Source organism: Macaca fascicularis, chromosome 7 (genome assembly GCF_037993035.2).
Source record: "Macaca fascicularis isolate 582-1 chromosome 7, T2T-MFA8v1.1".
Lineage (NCBI taxonomy): Eukaryota > Metazoa > Chordata > Mammalia > Primates > Cercopithecidae > Macaca > Macaca fascicularis.
In genome coordinates this window covers 170307384-170323980 of record NC_088381.1, presented here as the reverse complement: position 1 = coordinate 170323980, position 16597 = coordinate 170307384, and the positions used below count along the sequence as shown (strand labels likewise).

At 49.1% G+C, this 16597-nt stretch overlaps 1 protein-coding gene across 28 annotated transcripts in view; it reads right to left on the bottom strand.

Moving 5' to 3' along the window:
- Positions 1 to 16597, bottom strand: part of WDR20 (WD repeat domain 20) — an 89427-nt gene that overhangs the window by 7836 nt on the left and 64994 nt on the right. For 9 of the 28 annotated variants that reach the window (XM_045397646.2, XM_073998253.1, XM_045397642.2 and 6 more), the window contains 2 exons: positions 6834 to 8093; positions 1724 to 4186 (listed from right to left, as the gene is read on the bottom strand). The exons of 2 other annotated variants lie outside the window; for them this stretch is intronic. In XM_045397646.2, coding sequence (XP_045253581.1) covers positions 4124 to 4186; positions 6834 to 8006 — 1236 coding nt within the window. In that variant the 5' untranslated portion in view covers positions 8007 to 8093 and the 3' untranslated portion in view covers positions 1724 to 4123. Of the gene's footprint in view, positions 1 to 1723; positions 4187 to 6170; positions 8094 to 16597 lie in introns of those variants that run through there. 17 more of the 28 variants (XM_065547511.2, XM_045397643.3, XM_045397640.3 and 14 more) reach the window with 7 other exon arrangements.

The window sequence follows — 16597 nt, the reverse complement described above, 5'->3', positions numbered from 1 at the left end:
GGTCAAGGCTTCAGTGAGCCATGTTCATGCTACTGCACTCCAGCCTCGGCAAGAGAGTGAGACCCTGTCTCAAAAAACACCAACGAAAACACCCTGTTCAGTGCTGAGAACAGGGCCCTGGAGCACTCTTGTGGCGGGCGGCGGGCGGCGGGCAGCAGGCCCCAGGAGGCCGCTTTTCAGAGCTGTAGGTCTGAATGTTGCCTCTGCTTTGGCAGCCCAGACTCAAGACAAAAAGTGCAGACAGTTCAGCACTGGAGGCTCTGCCGAGCCAGCACTCCAGAGACAGCACCATAGGAAGCTTCTGGGAGTTCCCGCCCGATGAACGTGCTAGAGGCAGAGCACAGGACTCAGCCGGCTGCCAACATGGAGAGGCAGCTGAGCGGGACCTGGATGTCTCATGACACAGCAGGGAAGTGACAATTAAATGGGAGCATAAGGGCCTGGTGGAGGGTTGTGTCTCAGGCCAGCTCGCCCTCACTTGTCACAGCTCAGGCAGGGGGGATAGGCCTGCGGGTGCCAGGGCGCAGCTCAGATCAGCCACATCGTCTGTCAAGAGTGAGGGACAGTATTTCATAGTAAGACAATGTAAATCATGAGTTCTTCTCATCCCAAATGGAACGTCCCCCACTGCCCTGTGTAGGAAGCTAACTGCACCGACGACGGGCCTGGTGTCCACAGCAGGACAACCTCACGCCAGCACAAAGCCTTAAGCAAACACTATTCAAGGTGAGGAGGAGGAAAACACTGAACTTCTAGCCAGGAAAAGAGCTCCTACAGAAAGCAGCCTACCTGGGGCGAGGGGAGGGAGAGCATTAGGACAAATACCTCATGCACGGGGGCCTTAAAACCTAGATGACATGGCGGGGCGCGGTGGCTCAAGCCTGTAATCCCAGCACTTTGGGAGGCCGAGACGGGCGGATCATGAGGTCAGGAGATCGAGACCATCCTGGCTAACACAGTGAAACCCCGTCTCTACTAAAAAATACAAAAAACTAGCCGGGCGAGGTGGCGGGCACCTGTAGTCCCAGCTACTTGGGAGGCTGAGGCAGGAGAATGGCACAAACCCGGGAGGTGGAGCTTGCAGTGAGCTGAGATCCGGCCACTGCACTCCAGCCCGGGCGACAGCGCGAGACTCCATCTCAAAAAAAAAAAAAAAAAAAAAACCTAGATGACAGGTTGATGGGTGCAGCAACCACCATGGCACATGTATACCTAGGTAGCAAACCTGCACGGTCAGCACATGTACCCCAGAACTTACAGCAAAATAAAAAAAAAGCAGCTTACCAGCCGCTACCTTCTCCACTCTCCCAGCTGCCAGCTGGGTGGCTGGACAGAAGGTCGGATGTCCAGCATCCGGGATAGTGAGTCCATGTAACCAAAGCCAGCTCGTGGCCCAGGAAGACTTCAGAATGTCAGCATTCTCACTAAACAGAAGCCTCTACACAGCTCAGCCGAAACGCCAATCGACAGTCCTCCTCCCGGACTGGAGCTGGCATAGAGGACCACATAAAACGGGATCTGGGACGCAGAACATTTCATCGAGTATGCTGCCAACTATGAGAAACACAGTCAGCTTAAGTCAGAGGGAGCAATTCCGGTGGCTGGCTGTTCTATAAACATTCACAAGGCCCTTACTTTTACAACATTTAAAAACTTTTCTTGTTTTGGTTCACTGGGATTTTTAAAGCTTAGATGTGAAAATGACTACTGAAAATTATCTACATTTACAGTTCACTCACACACGTTTATTTAATGTCAATATACAGAGGACAGTCCCACAGTACTTCAGAATATCAAGTATGTAGGAAATGTAGTAAGTCTCATTAGCTGTGACAGTGACAAGGGAACAGCTAAAAAACAAAGCCGTGAAACAGAAACATGATTTCCTTAAAATTATAAAATAACAATACTGATATTAAAGCTTCATTAATTATTGCAACAGTTAAGAATTTAATTTACCAATACTTCATGTTAGGAAGGCTCTTTATGAAATTTATTCAAGTTGTCAAGAAATTAGATGAAAATATAAAAAAGGAAATACATGTGAATTTGACTTTTGATTTTCACTCAAAATACCCATACAATTTTATACAGTGTCGCCTAACATAACAATCTTTAATAAACTCAAGTATACAGAAATGATAAAAATGCAGGAAATTCTTCTTTTACACTTTCAAATGAAGGGATAGTAATTTATGACACAAAGTTCGGGTAACAGATGCAGAAACGAATAAAAAAAATCAACATCAGAGAGACAGTTGCCCTCTTCCGGAGGGCACGTTCTTACAGTTTGTAACTAGGCTCTGAGTTTCAAAGGTAACAGCTGAATAGAGTGCTTTTAAATATAAAGCCACGGACTTCACTTCTGCCAGACTCATGTCTCCTCCCTCTGGGACATCACTTGGGGTCACTGTGGTGTGCACCTTGTTAACTTAAAGCAACACATGACAGTCCCAGTCGGCCCGTGGCGACGGGCGTGCTCCAGACAAGGGGGCCCTGCAGGTTGCTGCCAGGGCGGCAGACTATCAACCTTCACCTTTGTCACCCAGACCAGACCGGAGGCGGCGTCTCCAGGTCACCCGACCCCTACCCACGCACGTGGACGTTCTTCACTGCTAAGGAGCGAACCCTCAGCCGGGGGCACACCGACCCTCATGGTGCAACCCCCCAGTCAGAGGCTAATCCCTCCCCCATCCACCGGCGCCGGAGGCAGGGCAGGGCCGCTGGATCCCCCGCCATGCCCTCACCCACAGAGCTGGACGCCAGACGCTGTGTTCCATGAATCCTTCCCCAGAAAATCCACAGGTGAACTGCTTCTAGTTCTTCCTTGGGCAGTCACACATGCATGAGGTGGCGCTTGGGTTTCCGTGGATCCCTTCTCCAGCCGCCCGCACCCCCTAGGCTTTCTCCTCCTCACACTTTGAGCTCGCTCAACAAAGAAAGGAAATGTCTCCCTCCCCGGCAAGAGGTGATGAGGACCTTGTACTCAGGCAACTTCAGCACTAATTTCATACTTCACAATTTCTTTAATATTTAAAATGAACCCCAGGAAGTGGAGGAAATGGGGGAAACGGCTGCCTGGCCACGTGCCAGGTGGGCCCTGGGGGTGAAGTCAGCCAGTGGAGAGCCAAAACTCCCGTCCTGTCACTGCAATTCTTCCTCAGAATTCCTGAATGCCTGTGAGACAAGAATTATTGTGATAGCTCCTTTCTGATTCTCCACGCCTCCATTTCTAAGGCATTTGCCCTCAGTCCCCAGTTAAGGGTTCACAGAAGAACACTTCCAAATTGCTAGAAGGTTCAATCAGCACAAAAGAGAAATGAGATCCTTTACCATGATTTAAGCAAATTTCGACCCCAAGGTTACTGGTTATTTGTAAAGTGTCTACTCCTGCACATGAATTTGCCTTTAAAAGAAGGCAAGCTTTTCCAAAGGCTCCCTTCTCCAGGCCTCTGGGGGAATTTTATTTCCCCTTCTGAAGAAGAAAAATGCCTCAGAGAAAGGCTCCAGGGCTGCCGGTGGTGTTTGGAAGCCTGCCCCATCACAGTAACGGCACAAACCTGGCTTCTTGAATTCCGGTGAAAAAGGCCAACCCAAGTAGGGTAAGTAGAGGCTCCCCTGGCCCTGGCCTGGCACCTTCAGAAGGCGTCTGACACCGCCCAGGGCCCAGCTCACCCCCGTGCCGGGTGGGAGCGGGATTCTCCGGCCACGCAGCATGCACCTGACTTTCATCTGAGCTTTTCATCTCCGTGGTTTGGTACACGCTGGAACAGTGATGCCGACTGAGTAGTTAACAGCCTCTTCTTGCCAAATGCTGTGTTTTATTCCAGAGATTAGGTTAGAAAAGATATTCTTGCTCATAATAATGTTTAGGCTGAAAAACTGAAAAATTTCAATGAGGAAGCTCAAAGTTTGGTGAGAAAAATACAAATATTTTTCCCAAATTTCTCTTAGGGTTAGCAGCACGCGTTGTACCTTCCACACCTGGCATCAGGAACCACCGCTGCCGCCCCTCCCCGGCCCTCCCCAGGTCTGCGAGAGCCATTACTCAGCAGCACAGCCGAGGAGGAGGGCGCCTCCCCGCCCTCTCTCCAGGGCCCTCTTCTCAAGCTGTCGGGCACCTTTAGTTCTGGTCTTGGAGAACACCTTGCATCCTGTCCTCCTGCCTGCAGAAGTGCTCTGCCGGCTGTCAAAGAAAGGGGCAGCAGTCAGAGGGACAGAGTGGACGCAGAGTGGTGTCACCCTGCAGGGCCTGGGCCAGCCTGGGCTGAGCCAGGGGTCGGGCCATGCAGTCAAAGGCAGCCCCTCCCTAGGCTGGCACAGTGCTCTCCACTGGGCTCTGAACCCAGCAAGAGGGGCCTTGGGGAGGGCACAGAGACACAATAAAGGGGCCCCAGACAAGGTACCAGACAGACATTAAGGACAGTACACTCCTTGGCAAAAACTGGAAGAAAAAGATTGTGATCAAGCCCCCAATCCCAAACTGACAATATCATAGTGTTTAAAACCGGAGGTGGGAGAGGAAGACGCACACAGGCCTCCATACTAGGTAGCACATTTCACAGCTGTTTTCAAAGGAAACACAACCTCGTCCTCTTGCCTCTCCCACCCCTGGTTCCTATCAGCAAATGACTCCTAAGTCACCTGTCAGTCAGTGTACCCCTGTAATTCCTCTTTCATCCCAGCCACTGCGACTGAGAATGACAGAGAGCGGGGAGAAATCAGAGAGTACCCAGTCGGTCACGCTGGTTACTCGGGCCACACCCCCACGGCTTCCCTGTCCGTGTGACACACCTTCAGAACCGCAAGGTCGCCATAATGTCACCATAAATGCTACTTACCTGGGATCAGCCCCTCTCTATTTAGGCCAAATACTAAGTCCTGAATTTTGAAACTGCATACTCAATGCCTCAGAAGCATTTGAAACTGAATGTTTACAACTATGTAGGTGCATAAAATTGCACATGGAGGGTTCATTACTAATCTCTCCACATGACCCAATTTGGCCTCCAAAGCGGAAGCTGTCCACAAGGATGGCTGTCATGGCTCCCTTAGATCAGGTCACCTTTAGGAACAAAGGCCTGTATTCCACAGGTAGAGAGGATGCGAACATTCCTAGAAGTAGTGCTCAGGGATGTGAAAGGCACAGACAGGCGAGATGCACCTGAAGGCTGCTGTGGTTCCCAGGTGGCAGCATGCTGCCGTGCCATCACACTGAAGAGAAACCACTGCGTTAAGGCCCACGATGGGCACAGGGTGGGTGGCTCCACCGTGACATGTTTGCTGATGGGAAGCAGGCCTGGGGACCTGGGCCGGCTTTCCTGGGAGGGCTGCGTTAAGAGCACAGGGAGCGGCTCTCCAGCTACCAGGGTCTTTACACTGCGGAGAAAGACAAGCCACCAGGTCTTCGCTTTGCAGAGCCGCATTCACTAGGCAAACCGGTGTAAGCGATCGTTCTCTCTAGATTTCATTACACAGGTGTGCACACCAGAAAAACCTCAATGTACAAAATGAGTTAACAAGGAAGATAACCACCATCTTGACATGGAACATAGAGTTCACGGGGCCATCTCACCCACTGTGAAAACTGGAATTGGAAAAGCAGCTCCCTGTGCAGCAGCAGGGAGTGAGGGTGAGACTGCGGCCTCCAGGGGAGCAGCAGAGCCTCCCACTGCCGAGGAAGCCACAGGCCACCAGGCCTTGGGCTGCGGCGCCGGGGTGGGAGCCACTGAGGATGAAGCCTAAGCACATGGCCAGCGTCGGCATCCCAAGAGTCATCCCGGAGCCACAGCTGCCATCCAAGAACAAGGAAAGGGGAAAGCTGCACTTGTGCTTCCTCTGGGGGGTACTAAGTCCAAACAAGGCCCACGTAAGGGAGAAGTCAGAAGCCCTGGGGGGGTCTCACAGAGCGGAGGAGTCACGTGCCTTTCTGACCCAATCCCCCTCCCCCACCGCACCTCCCCCCAGCAAAAAACCAAAAAACTCCTTTTCCCTTGTTGGGAAAACACACAAGCAAAGTGCGTCTGACATAAAAGGTCTTCGCTTATGCGGCAAGAGGCACTTCTGCAACGCTGTTGGCGTCCTCAGCCCGCAGCTCCTACGAACTGTCCGGGCTCTGAGTGAGGTGGGTATTTTATGCACAGAATCTCAATCAAAGTGCTACAAACTGCTTCTTTGAAAAAAGATGTTTATTAAACAACTTTAATTGTCATAAAATGACTAAAATGGGTTTTAAAAATTAAGGCTCTTCTCTTTCTGTGGATTGCCAGAACAATGTAAAAATAATATCAATCAACCCTGCGAAACTTTTTGTTCCTAAAGTTAAATTTCATAGATTCCTAAACATTTTATGATTAAGATAAAAAATTGGACTATAAATGACAATTCATGGCCATCTGTGCTGAACACACACTGATCAGGTGTACAATATTCTAATTGAGTAGTTAAGCAAAAATATTCCAGTTAAAGCATAAATTTTAATTTCAGCATTTTAAAGTCATTGTTTCCCCACACGGTCATGATTTTCCTAAAATTGAAATAGTCTAATACAGGAGCGCTAACCTTGGGACTCTATATACTCCCAGGAGGATGACTGACTTGGCTGGCAATTAGTTTGATTATATTTTTTTAAATGCTCTAAGGTAAATTATCAAATGATTCAGAATTACATGGCATGCAGTATCCAAAATTATGGCTCTGATGCATTTAGATTTACATTAAGAATAAGAAGTGTCATTCACATTCATTGTACACCCCACCCCTCCCACGGGAAAAAAAAAGTCACTACCTATTCAAGTTCTAGATCTGGTGCAGCATTAAGGATTAAAACTTACCACTTTACCAGGCCTTCCCCATGTGCAAATAAATCCCTCCTGACAAGCAGTGACTATACAGTCTTCAAGAAATATTAGTACAGTCAGTCTTTCATGTGCTATCTTTTTACATATCAGCGGCTCTAACAAGGGAACGTCTTCCATTCGAGGACACAGGGGCGTTCCCAAAGTTTTAGCAGGGTCCGTTTTGGTTTTGGTAACTAGATTCAGTTTGTCACTGCTCTTGCTAGAAATGTGTCCCATGCTATGATTTCGCTTGTGATCTTTCTCGTGGTGCCTCTCCTTCCGGTCATGTAGTGAAAGTGTTGCAAATTTGCTGACCCCAGAAGCAATGGCCCCGTCCATGACACTGCTTTTGCTGCCAGCATTTGAGACTGCTGAATGTGGAAGGCTGTTGGACCGTGGCAGAGGGGGTGGCACAGAGTTCCCGGGCGTTGTAACACTGTTCCCATTGCTTCCAGCAGGAGGACTCGTGGCATTCATGACATTTGTGTGTGTCCTTGCTCTTGAGAGGGGTTGGTGAGGGAAAAGGATATCTTCTGTAAGGTCCCATAAACAGAGCTGTGTGTCCTGGCCCACGGAACCAAACCGATACGTGACACTTACGGGGCGGCTGTCTGTAGAGTTCCGTTTGGAGAGCCGGGACTGTGTACTATTTGCTCGATCTCTGCCAAAATGAAGAAGGTCTTGGAAGTCCTCGTCGCTGCCACTAAACTCCATAGGGTCACCTTCTTCTACACTAGTGGTATAAGGGTCAAATGCTACGACACTGACCCAGGACTTGTGCCCGTGGCCTCTGGCTATTACTCGGCAGTCTACAAAGGACCAGACTGTCACCAAGTCGTCCTCGCCACCTGTCACGATGTACTTGCCATCCGGGCTCCAGCACACACACAGCAAGCCCCCAAAGTAGCTTTTCATCGTACCGTGCAGCTCCACTGAGTCAAAGTTGAACACCCGCAGAAACCCATCCTGGCTCACGCACGCTAAGAACTTGCCATCTGGGGAGAAAGCAAACTCGTTGAGGGCCCCCTCGCCCACCGTCCACTTAAGGAGAGGGTTCCTCGTGGATTTGCTCTTGCAAGTGTGCACGGCAAAGCTCTCTCCCTGCTTCAGAAGCTGGTAGTGGGGGGCTGTGGTGCCACAAGTGTGCTCCACATTATATAAGTACATGTTCCCACTCGAGTGGGCTACTAGGAAAAGGCTTTCCGAACCGGGAACCCATTTGACACAGGTAACTCGTGACTTGTCTATTAGTCTCTGTGAAGACAAAGGAGAATAAGTTAGCACAACGGAGAAGTCTCAAAGGTCTACTTTTCCAGCAAGAAAACTTGTGTGCTTCCCGGTAGGAAGGGGCAAGTCCATCCAGGCCCTCCACATTTTATCCTGCAGTCAGCCAAGCCAGCAAGGAGCATTTTGGCCTTTTTGGAGTAATTTAGAATTACTTTCTAAAACCGGTGTGAGGCTGAGGGAGTCAGGCAGCCAACAAATATTTGCAGAGGGGCCACAAAGTGCCAGACGCTATGCCAGGCCCAGGATTCACTGCGGAGGGAACAGCCCTGCTGGGATCTTTCTTCCTTAACAGTAGGAGTGTCTGAATCTGGGGGTCACTGCATCTACATGTGGCACCCCCTCTATGATGACCCGCGGGTGAAGTCTCTGAGTCCTCACAGCCAGGAGAGCTCTGTGTCACCCTAATGGGTTTCTCTGCATTTACTGTCACTGTCAGTCATGGGCTGGCTCCATCTGCCCCTCTGCTCTGGCGGCTCGAAGGTGGGGAGTGAAATCCGCAGCCCACGGCTGGCAGCACACACAACTCCAAAACAGAGCCTGGGCCCACCGAGGCCGCCTCACTCCCACGCACCGCCCCATGTGCCTCTCCATAAGCACCTCCTTGAAACCCTCTCTGCTGGCACTGAGAGAGATACACTGACGATTCATTCGGGAGTGTGTGTCTCATCACCATCACTCTGCTCCATGCTAACTTTGGACCCCTGACCGACGTGTTTCTTTAACAGGCACATGTCAGTAGTCTTGCCTTTAAAACCCAAATAACAAAGGGCAAAAATACCCAACCCACCCCACCAAAGGCACAAGTCTCTTTCCCTGCTTGCCAATCAATCCTGCGATGGGGATTGCCGGTGCAACGGCTTCCACAGGGGCGGTCCCTTTCTAGACCATCTGAGCGCAAAATCACATCACCAGAACGCATCCGGAAGTTCCAAGACTCCCAAGTTCTACCTAGAAACTCCTATTGCCAAATGCTCTCTACTGTACCATCTCCCCAGTCACAGTGTCCCTTTAGAAGCCCAGCAGCCCCAGGTAAGTTGAACACCACCACTTCACCTAACAGGTGGGGAGCTCCTGGCTCAAGTCCCAGAGGGGTACTGGGCACACGGGGGCAGAATCTGCCAAGAAGCATGCCAATTTCTGCCTGGGTGGCTTTGAGGCCATGTGCCCGCCGTGTGTGCTACATCTTTACAGAGAATTACAGAAATAAGACGACCCGATTTTTAAAAGAACGACTGGAAAAGAAATTAATGAGCCATGCAAGCTCACTGCATGAACATTAGACCCTAGAAGGCAGGTTGCTAACAAATGACCCCAGGCAGGAAGAATGGAGGCTTGAACGCCACACAGCATATGGCCTCAGGGCTGGGGACCATGTGTTGGGCAAAGGCTACTCAGCAGCAGGTGTCCCTGCTTACTGCTGTAAAATGGCATGGCAGGCCCTCTTAAATTAATAGGCACGTTGCAAGCCAGCCTTGGGGACACAGCCGATATTTTCATCCCCCGCCTCTACCCTCCTGTCTGGTGACCTACCTATAAACAGCACCTGACCTGCACTAATGCCAACAACCTAAAAACCTAGCGCTGCTCTGGCAGGGTTTCCATTAGACCTTTGTGCAACTTGTTCAGCAAGGGGTTAGAGAGAGAATTTACATGGCCAGAGCAGGGCTTTTTTTTGGTGGTAGAGGGAGGTGCAAGGATGATGGTGATGGTTAACGGTGGGTTAAGAGGCCTCCACTCCCCCATCACAGCTCTGCCAGACCTTGCTGTGCCCACCGGGCCCAGGCTACCCCAGCACTCTTGATTCCACAAACACTACTGTACCTGATCACCCAGGGTCTAAGGGTGTCCACAGCTCACTCCATCGCTGGCCTTGTCAGGTAGGCCTACACCAGCTAACTCAGGCCTGGGGAGCCAGACTGCTGTCCTGATTGTGGTACAGTGGCTCCCAATTCCTGCACCTTACATTTCACCAGAACCAAATCAAATCCCAGTTTTTCTAGGATCACTTCATTGTTACTCTATTCACCATGCATGGAGAAATTTAAGGACATAAAAACTTCTAGCAGCATGGTTAGGAGTAAATTTTATTTTGGGCCTTAAAAAACGCAACAAAAAACTGCATGAGAACTCAAAAATGAATATCATCAAGTAAAAACAGTATTGCTTTGCAATGGTGAGGTATGAACAGTTATAGCACCATTAAAAATAAACGTTACTGCAATGACAAAACACATTAAAAACCTTCACTCCTGTATTAAAAAGTTGCACTGTGGCTGGGCATGGTGGCTCATGCCTGTAATCCCAGCACTTTGGGAGGCCGAGGAGGGTGGATCACTTTAGGTCTGGAGTTCGAGACCAGCCTGGCCAACATGGTGAAACCCTGTCTCTACTAAAAATACAAAAATTAGCTGGGCGTGGTAGCGCACAACTGTAATCTCAGTTGCTCTGGAGGCTGAGGCAAGAGAATCACTTGAACCCGGGAGGCAGTGGTTGCATGCAGTGAGCCAAGACCGTGTCATTGCATTCCAGCCTGGGCAACAAAGTCAGACTCCGTCTCAAAAAAAAAAAAAAAAAAAAAAGGTGCACTGAGACTACCCTAAGTAGACACGTGGATGTAACTTACAGATAATATCCTGTGCCAATTTACTTCAGTCCTCCTCTGTGAGCCTAATTAAACATTACTGTTACACACTGGCAATGGTGGACTGAGCACACCAGTTTAAGCAACCGCAGACCAAAAAAAGGACCTTGGATCCACCTACTTTGTGGTAAGGGTTTCTCACTTGCCTTACCCACTGGTTTTCTCTGTCAATCATGTACTTGACAGCAGGGAAAATGTGTGCTGCTCTGGGGGCGCCGTGTCTCAGCAGTATCAGGGGGAGTGGCAGGCAGACATCAATGTCTGTGGGCAGCAACAGCAGCGGTGCTGGCCTTCACTTCCCATCGGTGTCTACTGTGGGTGCCAGCCACTGGCAGAGGCTTACACCCATGCTCTCTAAGCCTCAACATGACTTTGCAAGATATGTTTTTTGTGTGAATAGGTAATACATTAATAATTCACATGAAAGTATACAGTAGAAAGCCTCACTCACATTCTTCTCCTCCATTCCAGCCCCTCTGTCCTGAGTCACTGTACTAGCTTCTCATCTCTCTCTCCAGAGTGTCTTTGTGTGTGTACAAGGCAACTACGAATATGCATTTATCCACTCTTTTTCACACCAAAGGAAGCATACTATGCACTGTCTCACCTCTGCTTTCTCATTCTCATTCCATATCTTTTTTTTTTTTTTTTTTTTTTGAGACAGGGTCTCGCTCTGTCACCGAGGCTGGAGTGCAGTGGTGCAATCACAGCTCACTGCAGCCTTGACCTCCCAGGCTGAAGCAATCCTCCCACCTTGGCCTCCTGAGTAGCTGGTGCTACAGGTGAGTGTCACCACACCCAGCTGATTAAAAATATTTCCTTTTTTTTTGTAAATACAGGGTGTTGCTATGTTGTCCAGGCTGGTCGCAAACTCCTGGCTTCGGAAGCAAAGCAATCCTCCTGCCTTGGCTTCTCAAAGTGCTGGGATTAAGGGCATGAGCCACCATGCCCAGCCTCCTAGTGTATTTGTACATCAGTCTGTATGCGCACAAAGACAGCACACTCACTCTTCTCCAAGGCTGCAGAGTATTCCACTGTTTGATAAACTGTGGTTTACTGTGGAAGTGCCCCCTGATGGACATCTATGTAGCAATGAATGCCCTTGCACACACGCACTTCTCACATGTGTGAGTAATGCACCTACAGGATAAACTCCCAGTGGAGTAACTGAGCCAAAAGATCCATACATTTATGATTTTTACAGATGTCAGCAAATTGCCTCACAAGGAAAATGGAAATGCCATCGTGCCTATCTCCCTACAGGAAGGTAGGGATTGTTGCCATATTATCCATGAGAAAATAGAAACTTACACAGGTCAAGAAACTTGGCCGAAGTCCCATCCACCCACCCATCCACCAACCATCCATCCATCCATCCAGTATTGAGTGCATACCATATGCCAGGCACTGATACAACATAAATTAAAACAGGCATCTTTCCCTCATGAAATTGAGGCTCAAGTGGGAAGAGAAGACAAGTGGAATGTATGTGATCTGATGATGATAAGTGCTGTGGAGAAAAACCAACCAGGGAGAGAAGAGAAAGTGCTGGGGAGGAGGGGACTTTAGTGATTTCAATGTTGAACAGGACGGCCAAGAAAGGCCTCTTCCTCTGCTGGTAGTGGACAACGGAGCAAGACAGAAGGACAGAAAGCAAATATCAGGCTGACAGGATGTTTGGGGAGGTGTACCCCCACAGAGAACAACTTCAATGGCTCCGAGGTGGAGAGACACAGCAGAAGCAGTGCCAGGGGAACAGATGGGCCCATCAGACCCCAGCGCGAGCATGCTTCTCCCGCTCCACAGACACACATCACCTGGCTCCGAAGACCAGCCTGCAGGGCCACTCGCAAGCGTTCTCACGAACAGGGCACCAGCCTGTCTCAGACCCCAGGCCAGCGTGGGAAGCACAGTCATTGAACTTACGTGACTCTGGCTTATTTGGATTGGGTTTAACAAAAGAGGAAGAGAACAGAATGCATTTTTCTCCTGTTTTTCAAATTAAGAAAAAGAAATACCTAGAACATTTAATTAATATAAGAATAAAAATTATGCAGTCCAGTTTCTGCACTATAAGGTATATTTTTTAGAAAAAAGTCTAGTTAAAAAGAAAATCTTAGTCAGCGCTCAATGTTAAGTAATGGAATTCCCCGTTGAGCTTGAATTCTCCAATGTCAATGGGGCCTTGATCTGGATGAGGATGTTGAAAAATACCCAAGGCAGAACTCTCGTCCCTCTGGAGGGATGGGGTTTCGGGGGTGGGCAGAGAGGTAGGAGTGGCAGGAGTACCAGGGGCCATGCTCCAAGGAAAAGCCCAGCCAATGCAGCAGGCCAAGGGGGTGGGGTCCCAGGCCATGTGTGGCATCTGTCCCGGCTGCAGCACATGAGCAGGGAGGGGGATTTGGTCTGGAGTTGTGAGCTGGGACTCAGGCTGTGGCTGTGAAGTCTGAAGCTAAAGGGCTTTGGCTGGGACCCCTGACGCTTGCACTGCCCAGTCCCGCAGCACTGGTCTCAAGTGGAATGTGCTGTCAGTGTAAACATACACAGGGTTCTAAACTGTGGTATGAAAAAAAGAATGTCAATGATCTCATTTATAGTTTTTATACTGGTTATACACTGAAATAGTATTTTGGATAGTATATAGTATATAGTATATAGATATACTATCCATATATAATAGTATATAGATATAATAAAATATTTTCTTAAAATTAATTTCACCTCGTTTTACTTTTTTAATGTGATAATTAGAAAATTTAAACTTGCACACGTGGCTGGCACTGTATTTCTACTGGAGATGCTGCTGCAGACGGTGGAGGCACAGACAGTTTCTAGAAAGGGAAGTGGCAGAATAACATGAAATCCCCCAGCAGTAGGTGCAGAATGCAAGGTGGGCTGGGGGTGATGAGGAGGCTATGACAGTTAGGAGGCTATGACAACTGCCCATGTCATGGGCAAAGAGGTCTTAAACTTGACCAGGGGCAGTGTGGCAGAATGTGGCTGGGTGGTGGGCAAGACGGAAAGCGGGGGTGTGTAAAGACCCTGGGTTTTGCCCAGTGTGCAGCTAGAAAGGTCTGCAGCTAATAAATATGACCACAAATGTCACAGAAATTGGCTGCGAAGAGTAACATCCTCAGATCTCCAAGGAGGATAACTTGAGCCCAGGTCAAGGCTGCAGTGAGTTATGATCACACCACTGTACTCCAGCCTGGGTGACAGAACGAGACTCTGTCTCTGAAATAAATAAATAAATAAATAAATAAATAAATATCTCCAAGGAAGCAGGTGCAGCGGAGGAAGAGCGTGTGAAACTCTGGGAAAAACCTCCATACAGGCCAGGCGCGGTGGCTCACACCTGTAATCCCAGTACTTTGGGAGGCCAGGGCGGGGGCGGATCACAAGGTCAGGAGATCGAGACCATCCTGGCGAACACGGTAAAACCCCGTCTCTACTAAAAACCCAAAAAATCAGCTGGGCGTGGTGGCGGGCGCCTGTAGTCCCAGCTACTTGGGAGATTGAGGCAGGAGAATGGCAGGAACCCGGGAGGCGGAGGTTTGCAGTGAGCCGAGATAGCGCCACTGCACTCCAGCCTGGGTGACAGAGTGAGACTCCATCTCAAAAACAAACAAACAGACAGACAAACAAAAACACACCTCCGTACACGGCACAGGACAAAAACTAGGAAAGCAGAAGGAAAATCCAAGCAAACAACCCAGAAGTGCCATGAGGAGAGCAGGCAGAAGAGGAAGGAGCTGCCATAGGGGCCAGAGCCTCAAAGGACAGGCCTCTGAGACTGGAGGAAGCTGAGCCCAAGAGGGATGGAGTGTGCAGGGAGGGGGTGGTCCTTAGGAGAGAGCACAGGGAAGCAGGGTTGGGCAGAGAAGGTGCTGAGAGCAAAGGGACACCGTAGGGGAGGAGGGTGCAGGGCAGGTGCCTGGTGGAGGAAGGTGAGATCCAGGAGAGGGGGACGGGGAGGGACCTGCTCCCTGGGCCGGAAAGGAGGAGCTGGGGAACAGAGACAGGCAGAGGCAGGAAGGCTCTGGTGGGAAGCAGTGGAGGAGAGCAGCAGTCCCAGTCGCAGCCCCTCCAGGGCAGGGATACGCTGAGTGACGGGCAGGGCAGATGCTCAGCGAGGAGAGGGAGGGAAGGCAGGGGAAGTAACAGAGGTGCTGGCAAAGCAGCTGGCCTGGCCACAGGGCTCTCCAATAGTGTCCAACTCCAAAACGCTCCAAGGCCCATTCTTAATAACCACTTTCATAAAAATGAAAAACCCAAAATGCAAATAAACCTTAAAAGCAAAACAAAATATGGACACATTTCTGTGTACATCAAGACACCTGCTCTGGGCCAGTGCTCTGTGGAGATACAGGCTCCATGTCTCCACCAAACGCTCAGCGTGGCCCTCCCCATACTTCCAGCTCTGCAAGGCAAACGGACCGCGCCACTTCAGAAATGAATACAAAGAAAAATCACACAAACAACGAAAACACTACCATCCCAAATGCCATCAACAGACAAGATTTTCTAAACACACTAGACTAGTTAAAATGAAACAAGAATAAAAATAAGTCTATAACCACATCAAAGTGTCATTTTGTGAAAGCAACTCACACTGATGCTTTCTAAGGCACTTCTTTTTCTTTTTCATTACTATCAATATGATAAGCAAAAAACAAAAATTAGTTTGGGGGTGAGTGGATCTGCATTTCAAAATGCAGATATAAATTTATAACAAAAATACTGAGACAATTCAAAAACCACAGCAGCTGCTAGAAAAGCCGTAATGCAACCACAAGCAAAAATGGCAACTAGAGGCTCTGATTATGTAAAGGCATTTGAAGAGGGCTCAGGAAGTATTAGGAAAGGGTATTTCAAAGCCACGTTAAGAGGGGATCGGATGTCATTTTATCTCTGTTCAAGCTTTAAGGAGTAGATCATTACGGGCTCATTTCCTTCCTTCGATTAGAAAAGCAACAGAAACAAAACTAACAAACTGTGCAGACCATTCCTTTGTATAAGAATAGACAGAACACTGCTCAGCTTTACCCCACGCCTGGGAGGCACCTGCAGCTGACAGGATGGGCCACCCAGCCTGGGCTAGCAGCAGTGTCCCTCCACACCCCAGGAGTCAGGGCCATCTCCTCTTCAGCATCCCTTCAGTAAGACTGGATCTAAATGCCACAAGGAGACGTGAGGCCTACCCAGTGTGTCTGCCTCAGCCTCACAGCCTGCGAGAGGAGAAGGGCAACAGCAGAGGGTATCGTGTCAGTAACAAAAGAAGCCAAATGCCAAGTTCTTTAACATTTTATATTTCAGCCAACAATTAACACAAACTTGAAAATCCTTTAAAGTTACTATTCTGTGAATACACTCCAAAGTCAGGATTTTTACAAAGACAACAAGGTTGCATTCATCACCATATAGGAACTGTCCCTTTGTAATTCTTCCTCCCCAAATATATAACCACTAGTTACAAAAAGCAAACTTCAAAACAGAGCAGAGTGAACACAACACACACAAACACACACACACACACACTCCACAGAAAAATTAAAAAAGTAAACTCCTCATCCCTCCGGGGTGCTTCACCACAGCGGGCTGAATGTGACTGGTGACTCTCCTCTGCAGGCAGCTCTGATGACGACGACACACTCCACGATCTGGGAGCTTGTCAGATGAACCGTGCGCCAAGATACTTTCAATAATGGCCCATTAGACATTTTCAAGGGCATCATACGTACAGAATGCTACAAACAGAAACCCAAAATCTACTCTGGAAGACTCGGGAAAGCAGAGACTTCAGGGAGCTGGGGACGATTTCCTGAGAGGG